Here is a 22,507-nt window from a genome sequence, read left to right as displayed (position 1 = left end):
TACATCTAATTTCTAAAAATGAAGCAATATTTTCAGTTAAATGTAAGTAAAGTGAAAAATGTACATGAATATTTTCAGGATGCAAACAAGACTATAAGGTTAACGCTGCAGGTGGCCGACCCTTTAAATTGTATGTAATTGAAATAAGTTAAGTAACTTCCAGACTGGGACTGAATGCAGCATCTGATGCTGACGGAGGACAGTTTGATTACATTAAAGTAGTAAACTAGTTACAGCTAACATTACTGTGTATAAAATATAAACCAGTTTCACCCAAATCACTGATAAAGTTGTGTTTTTGTAAATGTTTTCGTAATAAATAGTTAAATAAGGGAACAATATAACTGAGGATGTGATCTTAAAGGGTTAAAATGACGTTTTATCTGTTCAGGTTAAAAGTTGAGGTTCATAAGTTTATTTGAGTAAAATATTTTGGCCAGAATTCAAATGTAAATTTATATTTTGAGTTTTTATTGTGTTATAAATGTTTGTATTGTGCTTTGTGTGAACTTTCAGAGTGAATCCTCTCTATTGTAATTTCTGAATGACATTCTCATGCAAATCTGTTTTTTCCTTTTCATGTCATCTCTCTCTCTCTCTCTCTCTCTCTCTCTCTCTCTCTTCTTATTTTTTCCTCCATTTTCCCCCTCGCAGCTCCCTCGGGCCATTCCATGGGAAAAGAAACTTTTCCTGCAGGCCCTGGGAGAAATCCAGCTATTTTAGGAAAACACGTCATTGCTTTGAGCTGCAGCCCAGAAACTCTCCTTCTTCTCCTTCTTCTCCTTCTTTCCATCCAGCTTTGCCCCCCCCTTCCTCTGTCTCTTTTACTTGTTGCACAGCGCGGCGGTGTTTACCTTCCATCCTTTGCACTCTAACTCTCCCAGAGAAAGCGGGAGAGAAGCGGGAGAAAGGGAGAGGGAAGCTCTCGGTGTCGGTCTGGGTTTTGCGTGCACTGCAGCGCGCCCGCCGCAGACACCATGACGGATCCTGCAAGTCGTGCACAACTTGTGGAGCAGCTCGGCGGCGTTCAGGGCTGTTGTGGAAACCTCAGCGAGGTTTCGTGTTGAAGCGGCTGCGGCGTGACATTGCAGAGCCTCTTTCTGCCCCCCCCCCCCCCCCTCCATGTGTGTGGATGAGAGGATGGGTAGACGGAGGAGGACGGACCCCTGAGCCACAGGTATTCATTTAGACCAAAATCATGAATGAAAATCGCATGTTTATTTGCATGAAATCTGTTTCCAAAACGCGTCTTTTGCCCCATTAACCTGTCTGCGCTCACACGCATGCTCATATGTGCAAACATCACATCACATTTCACCATAAACAACAACTCCATGGTAACCTTGAGCCCGCGCCACGCTGGAGACAACAGGTTCATTACGCAGCGCACCCTCTGTCTCCAGATCCCTCTCTCTCTCTCTCTCTCACCAGCTCACTGTGCATGTTGGTTCCTGGGTCGCTGGATCACACTCATCACGAGCATATGTGCGTGCGTGTGTGTTTTTATTTCCCCCCTTTTTTTTAGTGAGAGAGCGTGCACACACACACGTCAGCTCGGGGAGGGTTTGCCTGTTTAAGATGCAGCGAATGTGACAGCAGCAGAGCCGAGAGTCCAGACTACAGCGGCGCGTGGACGGGAAAGGTGAGCGTGGTGGTTGGAGGGGGGGGGACCACAAAAATGCCAGCGGAACCAGCTCACCCGCAGACGTGACGCCGACACACGGAGGGGAGAAAGGGGGACACGCGGAGACGCTCAGCTGGTTTCCAAAATACGCGCAGGGGAGGGGGGTCAGAGAGGACTGAGGTGCGGGAAGCGTCGCCCTTGTCTGGGGGGGAAAGATGACAGTGGTGCCCGGAGAGAACCTGGATGAGACTGTGGCACTGGCCGCGCTGTCAGCCCAGGATGTGTACGACCCGGAGAGAGTCGAGAACCAGGAGTGCTGCGAGCGGGTCGTCATCAACATCTCCGGGCTGCGCTTCGAGACGCAGCTGAAGACGCTCGCCCAGTTTCCCGCCACCCTGCTGGGGGACCCGCGCAAGAGGATGCGCTTCTTCGACCCGCTGAGGAACGAGTACTTCTTCGACAGGAACAGACCCAGCTTCGATGCCATCCTCTACTACTACCAGTCCGGGGGGCGGCTCCGGAGACCCGTCAACGTGCCCGTGGACATTTTCATGGAGGAGATTAAATTCTACGAACTGGGGGAGGAGGTGATAGAGAATTTTAAGGAGGATGAGGGGTTCATTAAGGAGGAAGAGCGCCCGCTGCCTGACAACGAGTTCCAGCGGCAGGTCTGGCTCCTGTTCGAGTACCCGGAGAGTTCTGGACCCGCCAGGGGGATCGCGATAGTGTCCGTGCTCGTCATCCTCATCTCCATTGTGATCTTCTGCCTGGAGACTCTACCGGAGTTCCGGGAGGAGGCCCGGACGTTTGACGAGCAGCTCGGGGTGAACGGAACCGCGCGCGCCAAGAAGCCCAACCCGTTCACGGACCCGTTCTTCATCGTGGAGACCCTCTGCATCATCTGGTTCTCCTTCGAGCTGCTGGTCCGGTTCCTCGCCTGCCCGAGCAAACCCGCCTTCTTCAAGAACATCATGAACACCATCGACATCGTGGCCATCATGCCGTACTTCATCACGCTGGGGCTCGAACTCGCGGAGCACCAGGGCAACGGGCAGCAGGCCATGTCGCTGGCCATCCTCAGGGTCATCCGCCTGGTCCGGGTCTTCCGGATCTTCAAGCTCTCCAGGCACTCCAAGGGGCTCCAGATCCTCGGGAAGACCCTGCAGGCCAGCATGAGGGAGCTGGGACTGCTCATCTTCTTCCTCTTCATCGGGGTCATCCTCTTCTCCAGCGCGGTGTACTTCGCGGAGACCGACGACCCGGAGTCGGGCTTCAGCAGCATCCCGGACGCGTTCTGGTGGGCGGTGGTCTCCATGACGACGGTGGGCTACGGGGACATGTGTCCGGTCACCATCGGCGGGAAGATCGTGGGCTCGCTGTGCGCCATCGCCGGTGTGCTCACCATCGCGCTCCCGGTGCCGGTCATCGTCTCCAACTTCAACTACTTCTACCACCGCGAGACGGAGCACGAGGAGCAGTTCCAGTACACGCACGTGACCTGCGGGCAGCAGCAGTCGCAGTTCGGTGAGTTCAAGAAGAGCGACAGCAAACCGTCTCTGTCCAAGTCCGACTACCTGGACAGCGAGGACGCGGACTCCATCAAATACACCAACTGCAGCCCGCACAAAGCGTACAGCGGGAAACTCACCGACGTTTGATTCCCAAATTACGCAGCAGTGCGCGCGCTGAGGGAACCTTTCAGTGCCATCCACACAAACAACCCCGCGCTCCGGTTTGAGCTCCTTATTTCTGCCATCACAGGGATTCATTAACAGCGGGAGGATTATAACAGAGTTCACTTTAATCAAACTGTCTTCCATTACGCGCGTCGGGGACTCAGAATCGATCCTGTATCCGGTTGTAGCACTTTAATGTTCTTAGTAATTTATTACCACAATAATGCAGGTTGAAAGTTTACATTCTTTTTTTCTGTTCACCAGAAGCAGAGACACAACACAGGACCAATGTAGTCTAAATTTACAGAGTGATGCAGGAGGCACATGGTGACACACACACACACACACACACACACACACACACACACACACACACACACACACACACACACCTGTTATTTCACCCTCATGTATTTTCCATTCAGGCTGGTTGGAGCTCAGTGGTGGATCAGATCATGTGCAGCAGGCTGGAAGAATCAATTATCCTAAAATTAAACGACAGTGATTCCAACCTCTGTTCTGTAACCAGCCGCCTGTGAGACAACAATCAGGGCTCAGAGAGTTCTGGGTTTCACCTGCAGCTGTAAAATAAAAAAGGCTCCAGGAGGTTAAACCCTCAGCAGCCTGCCTGGAAAGATATTATAAAATCAGCTGCAGCTTTTTTTTTTCTCCCCCAAACCGAGAGCGCCACCGTGTGGATGAACCGCAGCGCTGCGTCTCCTCGGCGGATGCAGTTTCTATAGCAACCTTCCAGACTTTTCTGCATTGTCTGCCACAGGAAGGGAAGGATGCTGCTGAAGCTGAAGAGACGAGGCAATCGGCGAGGCCAGAAAACCACCATGTTGTGGAAGCCTCCATGTTGTTTGAATGTGACACATCGATTCAACCTTTAACAGGACAATTGATCCAACGTGACGTATTTACAGCCAGATGTTTCACCTGCTGTCCACACACCTCCGAGAGGATCCAACCTGAGCTGCAACCAACCTTTATTCACATTGTTTCATATTTTAGGATTAAAATGTGGTTGAAATAGTTCCCAGAGCCCAAACTGAGGTTGTGAAATTGTCTATATTTGTAGGCAGAAAACCACAAAAGAGATTCGATATGATTTGATCTTTATAATAGAAAAATATAATATTTTGGATGTTCTAGAGCTCGACTGACACTGACGTCTGAGGCTGATTTATAGTAGAGGGGAAAAAAGCCAAAAACATCCCTCCTGATATTATATATTATGTCCTAAAACAGGATATTTTAGCATTAACAAGCAAAACTGACAATAACAACAAACCTGGAATTAACTCATATTATATAAACAAAACACAATGTGTTTAAAAAAGATTAATATGTAAAAAAATATGTAAGAATTTGGCCAAAAACAAATTTTTTTCTGCCACTTTTTGTTGCATATCAGCCAAGTATGGAAGCACAAAAAGACCAAAATTGGAAAATGGCATTTAAATTGAATAAAAAACCAACAACAATGAAATATTGAAATTTTAAAACCATTTCTAGTTGTTGTGTTTTTTAGGTTTCACAGATTCAGATAAGAAATTTAATCCATGTGTTGATGTAGAATATTTAATATGGTTGAAAGCTCCAACAGCTGCTAGATGAGATTCAGAACTCTTTTAAATGGAAAAAGTCACATGATCCAAGAAAGAAAAGTTTAGGAGCGACCCTGAAACACTTTAATTTAAAATTTTAAATATGTAATTCAAACCTCATAAACTCAGATTTGTTTTTTCAAAATAAAATATTGTGGTTTTTAAAGTTACTTGTATAATTAAAATAATTTTGGCACTTTTTTTGCTTCCATATGAAATGTTACTTCTGTGATATCAGCTCACAGTATAATAATAATAATAATAATTAAAAAAATAAGAATGATAAAATGAATCAGCCTGCTGATGTATCAGTCGAGTTCTGACGTTTTAACTTGAAAAACTACTTAAAAATGCAACACAACAAACACAAGAATGTCCCCGATTATTCTCATTCAATCAATATTTTATATTTCAATATTTCAATATTTCCTGATATTTGGAAACAAACTGATCAGTCCTTGTCAGACGAATAGAACGAACAGGTCTCCTGCTGTATTTTAAGGTTTCCATAATTAGCATTTAGCCATTATAGCACCTTACTCATCTGGACTCCAGGGACGAATCTTTCCACCAAACCTAATGGAAAAAACGGGGAATTTAACAGACTGAGGGAATAAAAACGGTCCCAGCAGACGTTCTCGCAGTGAAGTTCACCGTGCTGTTGGTTGGATTATCAGCTGATTGATCGATGGATGGAGGCCTGATGGAGTTTAACTGCTGAATCATCAACACAGACGGACGGATGGACGGATAAATGGACGTATGGACGACTCTTCAACTCAGACGACCATTGGATTAATAACAGCGGAGGGCCGGTCGCACAGAGAGGTGAGTTAAACAAGTTTATTCATTGTGTTAATATGTCGTTTCTGCAGGTTTCTTTAAATCAAACTGATTAAAACCACTAAACACACTGAATAAAGCAGTTCCACCTTAAACACACTGAATAAAGCAGTTCCACCTTAACAATCACTGCTTCTCCCACGCTGTTGGACAGACAAAGGACGTCCCGGAGGGGCTGCGAGCCGAGCTGCTGCTAACGTTAGCTCAGCTTGTTTCTCTGATAACTTAAGATCCAGACGTCCGATGACTAAAATCCTTCATCCGGTTCAAATCTAGAGTTAAAAGTCTGAATGAACTTTGTTTCTTGGCTCTGATTGGCTGTTTTCGTTCAGACCCAGTGGATCCTTTTATCAGAGGAAGCTGAGTTTTTCACAGATTATCCGTCTCATGTTCTACTCTCAGGATATAATGAAAGTTTCATCAAATATGAGAATAAATATTTGAATAGCTGCAGCTTTAATACACATCTAGAGGTGATTTTAGTAAAGATATATGCAGGTTTTTGTTTACTGCTGCTCTGTTCTTTGCCCATTAAACACAATGAAACCGTATTTCTTTAACTTCACTGAGAACGAGAGAACAACATGATCCCTCTGTTGTTGTTAGAAAGGCAGGATGCAGTACCGCTGTGAGCCTGCAGGTGGCGGCAGCTGCTGCAAGAAGTCAGCTGGACACCACAGCTGGATCTACAGTTCACTCTGCTGGCTCAGATATTACCCCCAACCCCCCCTTCAGCTGCAGCTGGATGAAAGAGAGACAGTACAGCATTCCCCTTCAAAATAAAACACTTCCTGTTTAGGCTGCGGTGCCTAATTATGGTCCAAAGTGTCCTCTAAGGCCAACGAGCCTCATTAGTAGAGTTTCCAACCCTGTCTGACAGACATATACAGTATGTGGCCAAAAGTATGTGGACACCACCATCTCGTTGTTTTGGTCTGAGATGTTTTAGTGTGACTTTCAGTGAGCTGATTATTTCCTGTGAATATTGATCAGAGATATTCCTGATATTTTTATACTTTATATTTCCCCCCCCCTCATTGTTCTTTCAGGTCTTTGGATGTTTTCTTTAATGCAGGACGAGGTTGTTTATCAGAGACTGAAGGTCTGTGAATGGAAAGTTTAGATCTTAAATAATAATATCAACATTAAAAAATGACTACTTTATTTAGTTTTCTTCACAGAAATGAATGAAATGCCACCATGTTCATGTTTACTTTCTTATTAAATGGTCTAAAATTGCCAAGTTATAAATCTGACATATTTTTCCTTACATGTGATATTTTTTCTTCATCTGGCAGCAACAGGCTTCCGTATAATATCAACCGATATCTGTTGACAACTTATTGATTAGTCTGTTACATTCTTGCTGCCTTTTAGTTTCTCCCGTTACCATAGCAACACCATGATATTTACACCAACATGCAGGTCTGACTGTAACAACCCCCCCGCTGTGAAGCTTTGGTGACCCCTATCTGGGGTCTCGACCTCCATGTTGGGAACCAGTAGGGTAAATAACAGAAGCAGCTCAGAGACTCTCAGGATTCAGCTGCTTTGTTTGTTTGTTTGTTTGTTTGTTTGTTTTCTCCGTCCCTCCATCGGAGTGTGAAGGTGACGTCGGGGGGAAATGAATCACGTTTCCAGTGCGTTGTGTTTACTCCCGCCACACCGTCCACCAGTTACGTAACGCAGCAGCTCACTGCGAGCAGGAGGCAGCTCGAACAAGCATCGAGCTGACTGACTGCGTCCCCCCCGGGAGGGTTTCTGGTCACAGTCTCTTCCTGTGAAGTCACCCCCTCCTCCCTCCCTCCTCCGACCTCCCTCCTCCTCCCTCCGCCCTGCATGTCCTCTCTGGACATATGCAGCCGGTGCTGGCGGAGGTAAACAGGTTTCCCCTTGGATGACACTGGGCAGGGTTTCACTCTGACAGCTATTGTTAGCGTCTATGTCACTGCTGAGGGAATCTGCCCCGAAGCCTCAAGTGGCCTGCAGTGAGTTACACCCCCCCACCTCCACCTCCACCCAGCCCACCCCCATTTCCACCTCATGAAAGACAAACAGATGAAAACAGCAGCATGGAGGTACAGATGGAGGGAGGTCAGGGGTTAACGCACAACCGACGACAGACTTTTAAACAGATGAAATTACAGCTGTCATCAGTTCTTAAAGTCCAGAAATTAAAAATGTCTTCTTAACCCTTTAAGATCACATCCTCGGTTATATTGTTCCCATATTTAACAATGTGTGACAGGAAATGTACAAAGTGTAACCAATAATATCCTGACATTCACCCGTCAATCACTCTTCAACTGATTACTGTACAAACACACTTCATCAGTGATTGGTGTGAAACTGGATCATATTCCAGCTGTTCTGGAGCTTTCAGTCAGACCACATGTTCCTCAGCAGCTGGAGTTGGTCCGGTTGTCATGGAAACGTTTAAGGAAGATCACGTGATGAGACCAAAAAGAACAGCTACTGAATGGACCAACAATGAACTTTAAATCAAGATTCAGAAAGAAAGAGTTCATTTTAATGTAATAATAAACCTGCAGATATCATTTAAGATCCTAAACTAACAATTATTTTCACGATAGATTAATCTATTGTTAATAAATAATCAATAAATAAATGAATCATTTAGTCTATAATATTTATATAATTATATATATAATATAATAACTTTATATTTAAAGCTCAATCCTGATGTGCAGCTGAAATCTTAAAGGTAACATCTGTCTCCATCTGGTGTGCAAACGTAACATCACACTGAGAGCTCAGAGTCTGCACAGTGCACTTCGTTTATGATGAGTTATTGATTAATGTTTGAGAGTTAGCTGTTATTGATTCAGTGCAGCAGCTGTGAGCAGCCGGAGGACGTCAGAGGGAAAACCAGGAAATATTTTCTCCATAAAATCTGATCCAGTTTCATTGAATTCAGTTATAAAGTTGAGCTAACTGGCTAATGTAGCTCTAGAGTGGGCCTTTGTAGAGTAATCAGTGAGGCTATAGATGTCTGTAACAACCTCAGAAGAGAGAAAGTGTCCCTTTCTTTTATTGATTTTCAGGAAAATACCATCAATAATACCTAAAGAGGACTTCCTGTCACGGTGGGACAGACACTGATCTGGACTTTCTGTTGAGCTGCCAGTTGGGCGTCTTTCATTCAGGTCGGAGGTCACCGTTATTTAAAGACACGTTTGTCACTTACACTTGACGAATGACAGTCACGAGACCTTGACACCGGCACGACATCAGACCGCCGGTGACAGCAGCTGCTGGGCTGCGGTCGCCACGGTGACGGGATCAACAACATCCACACACAACATCACGCTGCAGTGGCTTCGTGCTGTTTGTTGTTGTTGTTGTTGTTGTTGTTGTGATTCAGGGAACATGAGTCCAGGTTGTTGTTTTTTTTATATATATAAAAGCAGTGTCAGCAGGTGACAGTGATCACATAATGTACGGAGACTGTTACCATAGCAACAGGGAATACTGGCTTCTGACTGGCTGGACAGTTTGTATTATTTTTCTATCATGTAGAGGTTCATCCTGACAGCCCCCCCCCGAGGCTGCGGCTCCCCCTGCTGGTCGGAGGAGTTTACTCTGATTCCTCCAGGAGGCTCAGTCTCATTTACATCTCCTTACATTGAGGAGGATCTATTGACAGAAAGGTAATATAATAATCATAGGTATGTTTTCATTAGTGTTTAATCACCTGAATAAAAGAATATTTGTTTTATTAAACGCTGATGAAGGACGTTAATGTTAGGCCAACAGTTGCAGCGAGCTATCATGAGCCAACAGATTGTTTTTTGTCTGTTTGTTGATTGATTGTTAGCACTTAGTTCAACATTATCTGCATTTGTACAACCAAAATAGAAAAAATGAGAAGAAAATGCTGAATTTGTCAAGAAAGAAGCATGTTAAGTATGATTGATTGTTAAAATTATAAAAATACATAATACAGACTGAGAATTGTTGAAAAAGTTGCTAAAAATATCGTGAAAACTCATCTCTGATCAATATTCAAAGGAAATAATCTATCTGCAGTTATTGTTATTGTTGAATATAATATATAGAAATTTAGATAAAATATGTCACCGACAAGGTGCTCGTTAATACCTCTTTAAAACCGTCTTTATGATTCCTTCCAACAACTCTGGTTTGGTCAAAATAAAATCCTTAATTCACAGAATATTCATGAACAGCACTAACATAAGCTAATAACAGTTGTTGTTGTTTGTTCCACTAACAGTAGTTGTTGTTTGTTCCACTAACAGTTGTTGTTGTTGTTTGTTCCACTAACAGTAGTAGTTGTTTGTTCCACTAACAGTAGTTGTTGTTTGTTCCACTAACAGTAGTAGTTTGTTCCACTAACAGTAGTTGTTGTTTGTTCCACTAACAGTAGTTGTTGTTTGTTCCACTAACAGTAGTTGTTGTTTGTTCCACTAACAGTAGTTGTTGTTTGTTCCACTGACAGTAGTCGTTGTTTGTTCCACTAACAGTAGTTGTTATTTGTTCCACTAACAGTAGTTGTTTGTTCCACTGACAGACTCAGGTTGTTATTGTCAGTGTCTGACAGCATTATGGAAAGGATCCCTACAGAGATAGACCTTTAGTTTAACCACAAACAGCCGTAATATCACTATCACTCTCCACCAGACAAAAATTATAATTTTTTTAAAACATTAGCAGCTTATAAGAAAGAAAACATCCCAACTGTAATAAAAAAACTCTTAATTTAAAATGTGTAAAAAGAAATCAGACCTTTGTACAGTAAACTGACATCAGCAGATTCAACCTCCATCATTCCTGTTTTTGTGCTATGAATTATTACTTGATATCCCTCCACTTTCCCTTCCTGGAGGACAGTCTATTTCTAGCAGCTACTACATGGAAAATGTGCAGCCATGCTTAAAGATGCCAGCTGATAATACCTTGAATCTGCTGGAGTGAAGTGAAGCTCAACAAAGTGCAGAGAGCAGTTTCACTGGATTATTTTACAAACGACATGCAGCACACAGCTGGTTGGACCACTACTGTTTACGGTCCAACTCACCGCCTGCCTGCTTGTCTTCTCGCAGCTCGTCACGTCCTGTCTGGAGATTTTTTTTATTTTTTATGCCGTCTGTGGTCACAAATAGTTTCCCACCAGTGTCCATAGCTGACACAGATTAAACTGGGTCAATAAAGTGAGTTTCTGACTGGATTAAAACCTCCTGTGGCCCCTGGAGGTTTAATCTCAGAGGGCCACAGCTGGTAGCAGCTCAGTCTGTTACAGGTAAAGTATGGTTCCTGGTTTTTGTGCCACTTTCTATCAAACACTTACATAATCGCTTCTTTTAAAATGTTCATTTCTGGTCCAGCAACTCATGAACCTACGGAAGCCCTGAGTGGTGAGCGAGAAATACAAATATGGTGATTTTATTTATTTATTTAGTCTGATACAAATATTTTTTGTTTATGAATGAAAAAAGGTTTTGCCAGGATCATTTTTCCTAATTTTCCTTAATTTAGTTTTTTATCTGTGGAAAATAGGTGGAAAAAGGTGATTGTTGTTGTCAGTATCTTTTATTTTTAAATTAATGGAAATGAATGATTGTATTTTCTTCCCAGTATCTTCATTTCATTTTTTGTAACGTAAATTAAAATAAAATGTTCTTTCTTTCCTCATAACATTGCACACGTACAGTTATCGATCTGGACCATATTCCACTTTATTGTATCTAATGTGTATATATTCTTTATATTCTAGATTTTATTTAAACATTTACTTTTTCCACACTTGAATTTTTAAGGACCTTTTTTAGAAAGATTATCCACCTGTTCTTAAAGTCCAGCGTAATGGTTAGGAGGATCTGTTTTTTTTATTTAACTCACTTACCTGTCAGAGCTTCCGTATGAAAACATATGATTACATTTTTGTTCTCATATTTTTGGGAATTGGGAATTTTTTCTATGTTTTTATATACATTTAGTTTTTTTTGCACAACTGCTTTCAATGCCAACTCAGCAAATTAGGTCAAATTAAAGTTATCTTACTGCCCCCATATAGGAGGCAAATTAGGCAAACTGAGGGCAGGAGTCATTTTGAAGATATATTATTAATTCCAGTAATCAAATGAAGTCATTCGAGGGTACAAATAACCATTTTTAGGGAACAACTGAATAAACTGAGTTATTATTAGTAATAACTCAGTTTATTAGTTTAAAGGGAAGATTTCCACCCGTTGACCTTTCTCGCAGTGTGTATGAAAGCTATGAATCTGATTATAACTCAGTGACCCTTTAACGCTGAACATTAGTGAGGTCGATGCCGTCGTTAGCTCGGTCCTCGGCTGCTCTCTATGTGCACAACCAAGACAGAATAAACAGGAAGTGAAGGCTGCTGGTTTGTCCTGTCCTTGGCTCTGCTTCCTCAGCATGTGACTGTGGAGATGGCCTGGAGAGAGTGTGTGTGTGTGAGTGTGTGTGTGAGAGTGAGTGTGTGTGTGTGAGTGAGTGTGTGTGAGAGTGTGTGTTGAGTGTGTGAGTGTGTGTGTGAGAGTGGTGTGTGTGTGTGAGTGAGTGTGTGTGAGAGTGTGTGTGTGAGTGTGTGAGTGTGTGTGGAGTGAGTGTGTGTGTCTGTGTGTGTGTGTGTGTGTGTGTGTGTGTGAGTGTGTGATGAAGCGACTGGGGAAGGAAAAAGAGGCATATACAGACATCAGTTAGTGAGTGCTTTATCATCAGTGCAGCTTTCAGACCTTCCAGAATTGATCCTTCATAAGCCACGCCCCCTTTTGCTCCGTCCTCCAATAACAACAAGCCCTCACTCAACTTACTAAATTAAATTATGTTTCATGCAAGATGGAAAATGTACCGGTATGTCCCGGTGGTCCCTCCCCGTCCGCTACGTAGAGAGAATGGCGACCACAGAGGATGAGCAGTGTCCAACGTTCCTCACAGTGCATTTGACCACACTCGACACTTTACAGTGGTTAGTTTGAGTATGGAAGGATTCAAATTGAGACACACATCAAGTATTGACTACTTTTCTGGCAGACGAAGGTCGGAGCGTTGGCTACGGTTTTCCAAGTCGTCCACCAACTCCTCAGTAGCTGTTTTTATGACCGTAATCGGTGCTAGCAGCAGGGCAAAGCTTTCCATTCACCTTGTACTCCTTGTATCGCGTTTAACAGCTTCGTTGAAACTCACTACAAAATCTTTACCTTCATTGCTTGGACAGCGGTCAGGATTTGGTCCGGGCTGGCTGCCTCATTAGCTTCTGTAGCTTCTTTGATAGTGTTGCTGTTAGTTTGTTGTGCAGGGTTCAACGTGGAGGTTTTTGAGCGTTTGCCGGTTTCAGTGCCATTAGTCGCTTTGCTTTTAATTAAGAAAACGGTTGTTGTACGTTTCTAATTAAGATAGTTTAGTCGTTGAATTTTGGTTGGGCTCGGACAGCTCAGCACCACAACGCAACCAGACGTCTGTGGTTGGTTTCATTGGTGTTCATATGTAAAAACCCACAGACAGACGTTAAGGGAAACCAATAGCATTGATTTATGAAAGAAAATGTATAAGAATGATGAAATATGCAGAGTCATAGTTCCAGTTCCAGATGACTTCAGGGACCAACACGTCACGTTACTTCATGAACGTGACAAAATAATCCTGCATTTTCTAATAAAACTCTTTTTGTTTTCCAGGGGAAGAACGATGAGCGACTCCTCCACCTTCCTCGTCAAACCAAAAGAGTACGACATCCCCGCTTCCCACGACCCTCCTCCTCCTCCTCCTCTTTCTTCTTCCTCCGACGAAGGTGAAATAAAACACACTCTGGATTAAAAACACTGACACTCATAGGAAACTCGGAGCTATGAGACGCCTTTCCATTACAAGAGGACATCCCGACTGATTTTTTGCACAGAGCGAAGCTACAGTGGGACTCTGAGGTACGACAAACGTTACTTGAATCATCCGTATATTTACAACATGTCTGCTGGCTAACGGAGTCCTCCATATATTCAACGAATAGATGTTTTTTGGGGAGATTGCTCCTCTAGCTGTAGAGAAAAAAAAAAAGAACTTGTAAGTCCTGTCTGTACGTTGCATATCATATTCAAACCAAATCATATTATTGCATGCTTGGAAAAGTAGAGCATGTAAACAGAAGAAGTTTGACTTTTGTGTTGACGGCTCAACCCAGCACCGCTAATCTGTAATATGGGAACAACAACAACAACAGCTCATCGATATCACGTTTATTGAAATAATTCTGTTCGACCGGTGGAGTTAGTTGCTAAATCTCTATTTTTTAAAGTATCATACTGTATATGTTTTATATGGAGAGGAATTGGTGAATTATTTTGTAGATTTTTAACATTTTTGCTAATGTGTTTTAATTTTTTCATTTCTTTTTTATTATTATTATTATTATTATTATTATTATTATTATTATTTTTGCCTTTGTAAAAACAAAAGCAGCTCCAGTAGGCAGCTCTGATGAAAATGTCTGCCTGCCAAAAACACTTTAAAAAAAGAAGAAGATGAAACTGCCCATAATAAGAAGAATGTTTGTGTGGAAAAGTAAAAACAAAAAGACAGTTGAAATGCATTTAACGCAGACATTTGTACGGAAGCTCTTTTCCACTAATGTGACAGGAAGAAAAACAACATTCTGTAATTAATTATAATGAGAAACCTTCTCAGTGTTTTCGTTTAGTATCACAGTTGATATTTTGAGATACTAAATTAAATTATTGAGAAAGTTTCCCATTATAATGATTTACAGAATCCTTTTCCCCCCGTCACTTTGGCAGAAATGGGCTTCCATACATTTTGTCATCTGATTTTCTTTTGAATAATTTTGAATGTTTCTGATTGTGTTTTTGGGTTTTGATCAAAATGCTGTATATCTGTTATATCAATGACATCTACCTCAGTGTCCGCTCATTAACGACAGAAGCTTTAACACCTGAACGACGTTGGGAGTCCCTCGTTTATCTGACATCAGACCAGTTTTTAAACGCAATTAAATAAACCCAAACACTCTATAAACTGCCATTTAATAACTTAGAAAAGTCTAAAAACTGTTTAAGAACCTAGAGGAAATGTAAACCTACAAAACCATATTAACAACGGATAAAATATACAGTATATGAAGCCAATATTGGCCTTTTTAATATCAGATGTCATCCAGCCTGATTATAGCAAACAGCTTAGAGACATCACGATTTTCTTTGCACATTTTAATTTATTTGTGAAATTGTTTGTGTGACTGTTTTTTTTTAATTAAATGTTGATTTAAGGGCAATAACGTGCTGCAGAGGTTTTCTACCATTGAATAAATGGAGCCTGTCTTAAAAACTGCTAAACCTAAAAACAATATATTCGTTTGAGGTTTTAATGGAAAAGGAATTTTACGTCAGCCGAAGGTCTAAAATGTTTTTTTTTCCACCGCGACAAAGATTCAGTACCAGGAAGTACATTTCAGCCACAACATTGGTGACATTTATGGGAAATCCGGCTTTGTTTTTCTCCCAGACTCAGATATCAGTTTAACCTCCAGTACAGCGACAGGTCCAGGATGTGTTTAGCCTAGCTTAGCACAAAGACTGTAAGCGGGGGGAAACTCCTAGCCTAGCACTTCCAACCACCTCAAAGCTGCCTGGTTTGTATCGTTTTTAGCGCTGGAGCTATTTGGCGATAAACGGCAAACTGGAAGCGGGGGAAACTGCTAACTCAAATAGCCACAAAAGCTAGCATGACCAGGTTATGACGAACAGGTGTAAAGATAAAAATCTGAAAGCAAAATATTGTGTTTCAGAAGTAGTTAGCATTGGAGCTACTTACTGACCAACAACTGCTGGCATTTAAAAAAAAGCCCTCAGGGTTTGGGTAGCTAGTTGAAGCTTATTATTACTACATGTTGTAGGTATAAGAATCAGTTTTACCTTTGATAGAGCTAAGCTAACAGTTTCCCCCTGCTTCCAGTGTTTGTGCTAAGCTAAACACGTCCTGGACTTGTCACCGTAATGGAAATGATTGAATATCCTTTTTCTCTTCTGACTCTGGGGAAGATGACAAACAAAAAATATTTCCCAAAATGCTGAACTTATCATCATCATCATCATCATCATCATCGTCATCATCATAACACATTGCTACAAAACTTGCATCCATCAACGCTAGCATCAACTGCAGTTTGGTCTTATTGTAATTCTGCTTTGCTTGGACATAAAAAACAGCCTCGGGTGACTTCTGTTTGACGGCGGCAGTGATGAGCTGTGACTAGACATCAGTTATGATGATTAATGTATTCTGCATACTGTATGTGCAACAATAAGAATACAGTATTTCCCCTGCGAGTGCAGCATCGTCCTCATCGCCAAACTTTCACATATTTAACCATCACTTGATATTCACGACATGTAACATTTTCATGCTTCATTATCAGCTGCAGAGGTCAGTTCGGGCGGCAGAGGTCAGTTCGGGCTGCAGAGGTCAGTTCGGGCTGCAGAGTTCAGTTCTGGCTGCAGAGGTCAGTTCAGTCACCAAATTGTTTAATTTTCATGCAAAAATAAGAAAAAGCAATAGAGTGAGTGAATATTGTGCTCTGGGAACTTTGGTGTGAAAGCAAAATGCCTTTTGATTTTTCCTTCTTTCTGTTTTTTATTTCCAGTTTTTTTTGTCATGTTTACTTTGACAACCTTCAATTGTGATCTATTTTTGATAAAATAAATCTTTAATCATTATCAGCTTCAATCTTCATGTGTTTCAGACGACTGCACATGCAGACGTGTCATTTCTGTTCCGTGTTGGCACATTCAAACAGTTCATCAAACATCTGTCACATCTGTATCACCGTCGTCCGTCCTGAGGCCCTTCGGTTGGTGGAGAGGACGAGGCCGAACTTTAAAGTCCAACTGAAATTAGGACGTCATTTATGTCTGATCTGTAAATCACTGTGATTAATTTATAATTCACGGTTTCATGATGGCGCCCCCTACTGTTACATCCATCTACATAGAGGGAGGCCATCTTTTGTTACAGCCAATCTGATCTTACGTAAAGGTCAGTGTTGTGTCGGGGGCAGACAGACTCTAAACAACACATGAAACGTTTCCTGCACTTTAACTTGTTCAATCAAACGACACCAGGGAAAAGCGCACTGCTAATGACAGTTATCAGGCTCAGTTGCTAATTAGCTTCTCAGCTAATTAAGCACATTAAGCAAAACATAAACGTACCTGCTAATGTCACTGAAGAATTAGTTGCGGTTCTTACTCTTCACTAACACGCTGTCTGCTCATGACATTCAGTGCAACAACTCTCCGATTTAATAATAAAAAATCTATTATAACTATTATACTTTTACATTATATGAACCATAAACATACATTTAAAAACATACGGTTATTTCTGATTACAGAGAGGGATGAGTGGATGTGATTTCAGTTGGCCTTTAAAGTTCAGCCTCCAGAGGGAGAGCAGTGTGTCGTCAGTGGCTTTAATATATAACATACAACCAAAAGAGACTTCATCACTCTCATTTCATCAGTGGGTATTGACATCAGACGCTTATTGTATACTGAAGATACCAGTCAGTGTTGTTTCAAGGGAAAATGGAAAATACATTTTATTTTAGCCAAATCTGCTTGTTTCTCTATAGAGTTCAGTTACCTCTAATATATATGATCTTTTTAGGGTTCCCCCAACCCGGTTATTCCCCACTGATTATCTGAATACATAATTCTGTATCCACTATATCCATCCATATTGCTCATATTTTGATTTACATAAGACATTTGTAACCATAGAAGCTTTTAAATGCTAGAAATAATTAAATCTTTGTTGTCTCCCAGTTTTGAAGCCAAACTACAGCCTTGATAACTGTTCTTTAACATGCAAACCATTAACAGCGTTGACGTCTTCAGGGGTGAAGAGTTCGGAAGTCGTGATGTGAAAATACTTCGTAGGTTAAATCGAATATTTAACTGCAGACAGAAAACCAGCAGAGGTCAGTTAGAAAACATGCAGTAACCACAGTTATTCATCGATAAGCAATAATGCATGTAAAGTACAATATCATCAGCAAAGGTGGGTTCTCTGGTTGTTTGTATCCGTGCATAAAAAGTTAACAGTGCCTTAATCATAACCTGATTGAGTTAATAACCCTGTCAAATGCATCTGAAGTACCACAGAAGAAGAAAGTGTGTGTGTGTTAGCACTGTAGGGACGCAATCGACCGGTTGCACATAGAAATAATGTAAATTAATGTATTGAATGTACAGTAAGTTGTCTTCCTGGTTGCTGTTATGAGAGGAAACAAATGTGAAGAAGTGAAAAGAAAAATCTCCGCTATGGAAGCTCAAAGTGGACAAGACTATTCATATTTTTAGGCCTGTTATCTTGTAAAGTCAGTCATTGTCACATCCTACGGAAGACCTGAAAATCACTAAAAACCTTATTGAGAGCCAGTGTTCATTAATTAAATATACATTTTCAGGTGTTTGGGGAATCTGTAATGTCCAGATATATATGTTTGAGGTTCTTTTGCATGATTATCTAAACATTTTAATTTTGGCACCAAAAAACATGATTTGGTTTCCTAAAAAAAACGCCAAAATAATGTTTTCTTGTAAATTAAGTTGTGGTATTAGGATTATAGCCCTAAAAAAATATTCGAAACCATGTCCACTTTGTGCTTCCTTAGATTCATTTTCTGTTTTCGAATAATGACATTCCTCATATGTCTCACTTTAGTTTTTCTTTGGCAGCTCATGAAACTTTATCACGTTTTCATACAATCTGTTGTTTTTATTTTTACATTTGTATTATTTTGGTCTGGATGCTGAGTAATGGCCAAACATTATTGTTAATTTTATCTAAAATGAAGAGAAAGTGAATTAAAATGAATGTGAACATAACATTTTGCCTGCAATTAAACTGAGTTTATATATTTATTCTGTGTTTAAAATGAGCTGACGATAAAGTCATAAAGTTTAGGGGAAATATTTTAATAATTAACCCCAAAAGAGAAGAAAAGAAATAATGAAATGATACAAAATCTAACATAAATTTAAAGAAATGGGACTTAAATAACCTAAATCATAATATTTAGTTTTCATACGACCATAACTGTACCCTTTTTACAGTACTGCTAAAAAATGATGCATTATGTTTAAAAAATGACGTAAAAATTGAAGCATTCTGACGTCTGAATGACTTCTTGGGCTGATGTGAAAGGCTGTTGTTTTAATTATTAAATTAAAAATGTGATAAATTCCCATCAGAAAATGTCAGAAAATTATTTATTCTAATTAATATTTAGTTTGATTGACAATATAAAATTCATGTTAAATCGAAAATAATACTTTCCTTTTTTATAATGCTGTTAAAATTAAACAGAGAGAAACAAGACTGAGAGAAAAATACTAAAAAACAACAATCATCGATCCTTACCGGCATGAGTGTAACACAAGCAGTGTGTCTCTATGTGTTTGAGGTCGGTCCTGTATTCATTCACTGAACTGTGTGTTCGTCTCATGGTGTTTTCCCGCTTCTGCTAACAGCTGATTCAACAGTGACAAAAATAACTGTCTGCAAAACCTCAACTTGTGTCTTCAGTGTGTAAAATCTCAAATAATATTTTATTTTTGTTAACTTGAGTGTCTGTGTGTTTCACTGTATGGCAGGTATAAAGTTAAATAACATTAAAAAAAAAGAGAACAAGTCTTTCATAATGTAATATATGTATGGCTTGGGATCGTACATAATGTATATGCACAACAGAGTCATTCTGAATACTAGTTGTGACTAAGTTTAATGTGGCCTTTTCTTTCTCTTTAATGTACTGCAATGTTGTAAATGATTTGTATAATATGATATAATGTATATTAAAGTTAACAAGGCTTTATGTTTCTACCACCTATGTTTAATAAATAAATGAACTGTGCTCAACTGTATAACGTGCCTATTTTTTTAATACATCGTTCAGGTTAAAGTCCACATGAAACAAGAAACAGGAAGTTCGCTCTGTGTCGCTAAAAGTTTAAGATTGATTGACGGGTGAATGTCAGGATATTATTGAAATCCTGTTTCACAGGAAGAAAAGATTATTGGATTTTCATATAAAAATATAAAAAGGAATTCATTTTTTAGCATTTCATTTTAAAAGGTGAAGATCGCAGTTTCAGTGGCTTTTTTCTTGTTTTTCTGGCTTTATCTGGAGATTCAGTGGGGCTGCAACTCTGAGACAAATTTCCTCACAGGAACAATGCAGTCGTATCATATTCTAACTTTTTGACTCCTCTTTGCAAAGTCATGTAGATCCAGCAGATATCCTGCTTTCCTGCTACTCCAGCCACCCTAAGCCTCATTCAAAAGTAATGACTCTGAGTTGCAGGGAAACAGATCCATTACATAAGAGAGCCACTCTGAGGGAGTCAGCGGAGACTGCAAATGGAATAACCACAGCTGAACTCCATTAGCACTGCGACTGCTGAATCAGCAGGCATAATTGTTCCATCCATCCATTCCTTCACTGCAGCTTGCACGTCCAGGTTACAGTGGCAGCAGGATACGTTAGGTAGCGAATACATCCTCCTCTCGTCTCCACATCCTCCAGATGGGTGTAGTGGTCTATCACAGGGACTCCTCCCAGTCGCCCAAGACCAGAAAAACCTCTTAAAGACACTTTCTAACCACCGCAGCTGGCTCCTTTTGTCACAAATGAGCAACCTGTTTAATCTAATCTCCTTCAGGATGAGCCACCCTGCATAGGAAACTAATATTTGCTGCTTGTTTCCACAGTCATTCTTCCTGTCACAGCTTCTGACTGTAGGTCAGGGTTGAAACAGCTGCTGAACCGAGAGCTTGCATACTTATAACAAGGATCTGGGATGTTGAGGGAGCAGGTCTCTGTAAAGATGTGAGCACAACAGTCGCTGATTTCCTGTTGTTTAAGTCCGATTCAGACGGGACATTAGTCGCCTTAAGTTCCTATCCCGGTGCTCTTCCTCTCCTCTTGGGGCAGAACCTGCCATAGTGGGCTGGTTCAGCTGATCTGGCTGGATGCTCTGTAATCCAAAACCTACGCTTAGTTTTTGGATGACTGTAGGATATTTCTGTTGTATCTGCTGTTGCAATAAAGACGAAAAAATATCCAGATTCAACCTTAGATTGTCTTATTGCCACTGATGGGAGGAGGGTTTTCTAACATGTCGTTAATGTTGTGAAAACGTCTTTATAAACCAAGATATTGTCCCAGATCAAAGTGCAACAGAAAACTGAGGATAACTGAAAAAGAAACAAAAAATATAATGTGGATTTTGTTATCTTTCAAAGTTTCTCTCTCTCTTTATAAATATTTCCCATAAAGCACTGCACGCTCACCTCATTAGCATCACTTTTTGACTGCAGCAACATTTGATCGGTGGCTGTCTGACTGGCTGGACGGCCGGCTGAGAGACGAGATCACTTCGCCTTTTTGTGTTTGTGAAACTCAGCCCCGCTCCTCGTTAATAATTGATCGGTCCGAGGTGGTTTCACTGCTCCTCTCCCGGTGAGGTGAGCACTAACGGGAGGCCGGAGGTCTGAGTGGAGAAATCTGTGTGTTCATGTGTACAGTGACTGTCCTCCTCATGACCTGCATGAATCAGTGCTGATGGCCGCTCACTGAACCATGTGTTATGAAGCTGCTCTTAGCCTTGTTTATTAAGGTGGAAGTGTGTGGTGTTGTTTATTAAGGTGGAAGTGTGTGGTGTTGTTCCTTAAGGTGGAAGTGTGTGGTGTTGTTTATTAAGGTGGAAGTGTGTGGTGTTGTTTATTAAGGTGGAAGTGTGTGGTGTTGTTTATTAAGGTGGAAGTGTGTGGTGTTGTTCCTTAAGGTGGAAGTGTGTGGTGTTGTTTATTAAGGTGGAAGTGTGTGGTGTTGTTCCTTAAGGTGGAAGTGTGTGGTGTTGTTTTTTAAGGTGGAAGTGTGTGGTGTTGTTCCCTAAGGTGGAAGTGTGTGGTGTTGTTTTTAGTGTGTGTTTTTTAAGGTGGAAGTGTGTGGTGTTGTTTTTTAAGGTGGAAGTGTGTGGTGTTGTTCCTTAAGGTGGAAGTGTGTGGTGTTGTTCCTTAAGGTGGAAGTGTGTGGTGTTGTTCATCCTGGAATATTCTGCACTGTTATGTTTCCAGTGTGGTGCAGGAGATGTTTAAACTGGTGTTTGTGGTCCAGCAGCTGTAGCGGTCGTATTGATGCTGACAGAGAATATGGTACCGAGACGCCCCCCCGTTACGTCAGCATGCGTCACGTTTGTTTTGCAGGCAGACGAAACGATTAGATTTTGATATTAAAATACAAATAATTTTAGTTTTTTGTACATGTTTTGGCATACGGGGTTAAAAATGGATACATCAGATATACTTTAAGTTAGTGTGGGTCAAACTTCAGAAACTCTGGATCCTACGTTTCCCATAACAGTCAATGAACAGCTTATTTCACTCAAACAATCTGTTTAATCAGGATCAGCCGAGGGCCTGACCACAGCGAAGAGTTAACCAGAGGCCCTGTGTGATACAGCCATGTTTGTTAGAGGACTAATCTTTGCTTCACACAGCCATTACTCGGCTTTATCATGCCCCGAAAGTTCTCTCATCTCTCAAATCTCAACTGGGATTAGCCAGTAATCCAAGGACATTCCCGTCCATTTGAAGATGGCTAGTGGCCACGAGTCATTAATCTAGGCCACCGCCGGAGTCATCAGTCACATCAGTCACATGACCCTGTG

The 22,507-nt window shown here is 41.2% G+C and overlaps 1 protein-coding gene across 2 annotated transcripts; it reads left to right on the top strand.

The window, feature by feature from the left end:
• The first annotated feature begins 1,005 nt into the window (after nucleotides 1-1,005).
• Nucleotides 1,006-19,702, top strand: LOC127374551 (shaker-related potassium channel tsha2). 2 transcript variants are annotated; one of them, XM_051420012.1, is made up of 3 exons: nucleotides 1,006-1,177; nucleotides 1,526-5,738; nucleotides 13,439-19,702. In XM_051420012.1, the coding sequence occupies exon 2, from the start codon at nucleotides 1,840-1,842 to the stop codon at nucleotides 3,280-3,282; it is 1,443 nt and encodes a 480-aa protein (XP_051275972.1). In that variant the 5' UTR covers nucleotides 1,006-1,177; nucleotides 1,526-1,839; the 3' UTR covers nucleotides 3,283-5,738; nucleotides 13,439-19,702. The 2 variants fall into 2 exon arrangements, with proteins under 2 accessions (XP_051275972.1, XP_051275971.1); XM_051420011.1 differs by lacking the exon at nucleotides 1,006-1,177 and having other exon boundaries at nucleotides 1,479-5,738.
• The last annotated feature ends 2,805 nt before the right edge of the window (nucleotides 19,703-22,507 follow it).

The sequence above is a fragment of the Dicentrarchus labrax genome, unplaced genomic scaffold (assembly GCF_905237075.1).
Source record: "Dicentrarchus labrax unplaced genomic scaffold, dlabrax2021, whole genome shotgun sequence".
Lineage (NCBI taxonomy): Eukaryota > Metazoa > Chordata > Actinopteri > Moronidae > Dicentrarchus > Dicentrarchus labrax.
The sequence above is the reverse complement of the archived record's forward strand: the minus strand, read 5'-3'. Positions and strand labels throughout refer to the sequence as shown.

Coding starts and splice junctions, on each gene's coding strand:
- LOC127374551 (XM_051420012.1), top strand. CDS start 1,840: ATGACAGTGGTGCCCGGAGAGAACCTGGATGAGACTGTGGCACTGGCC.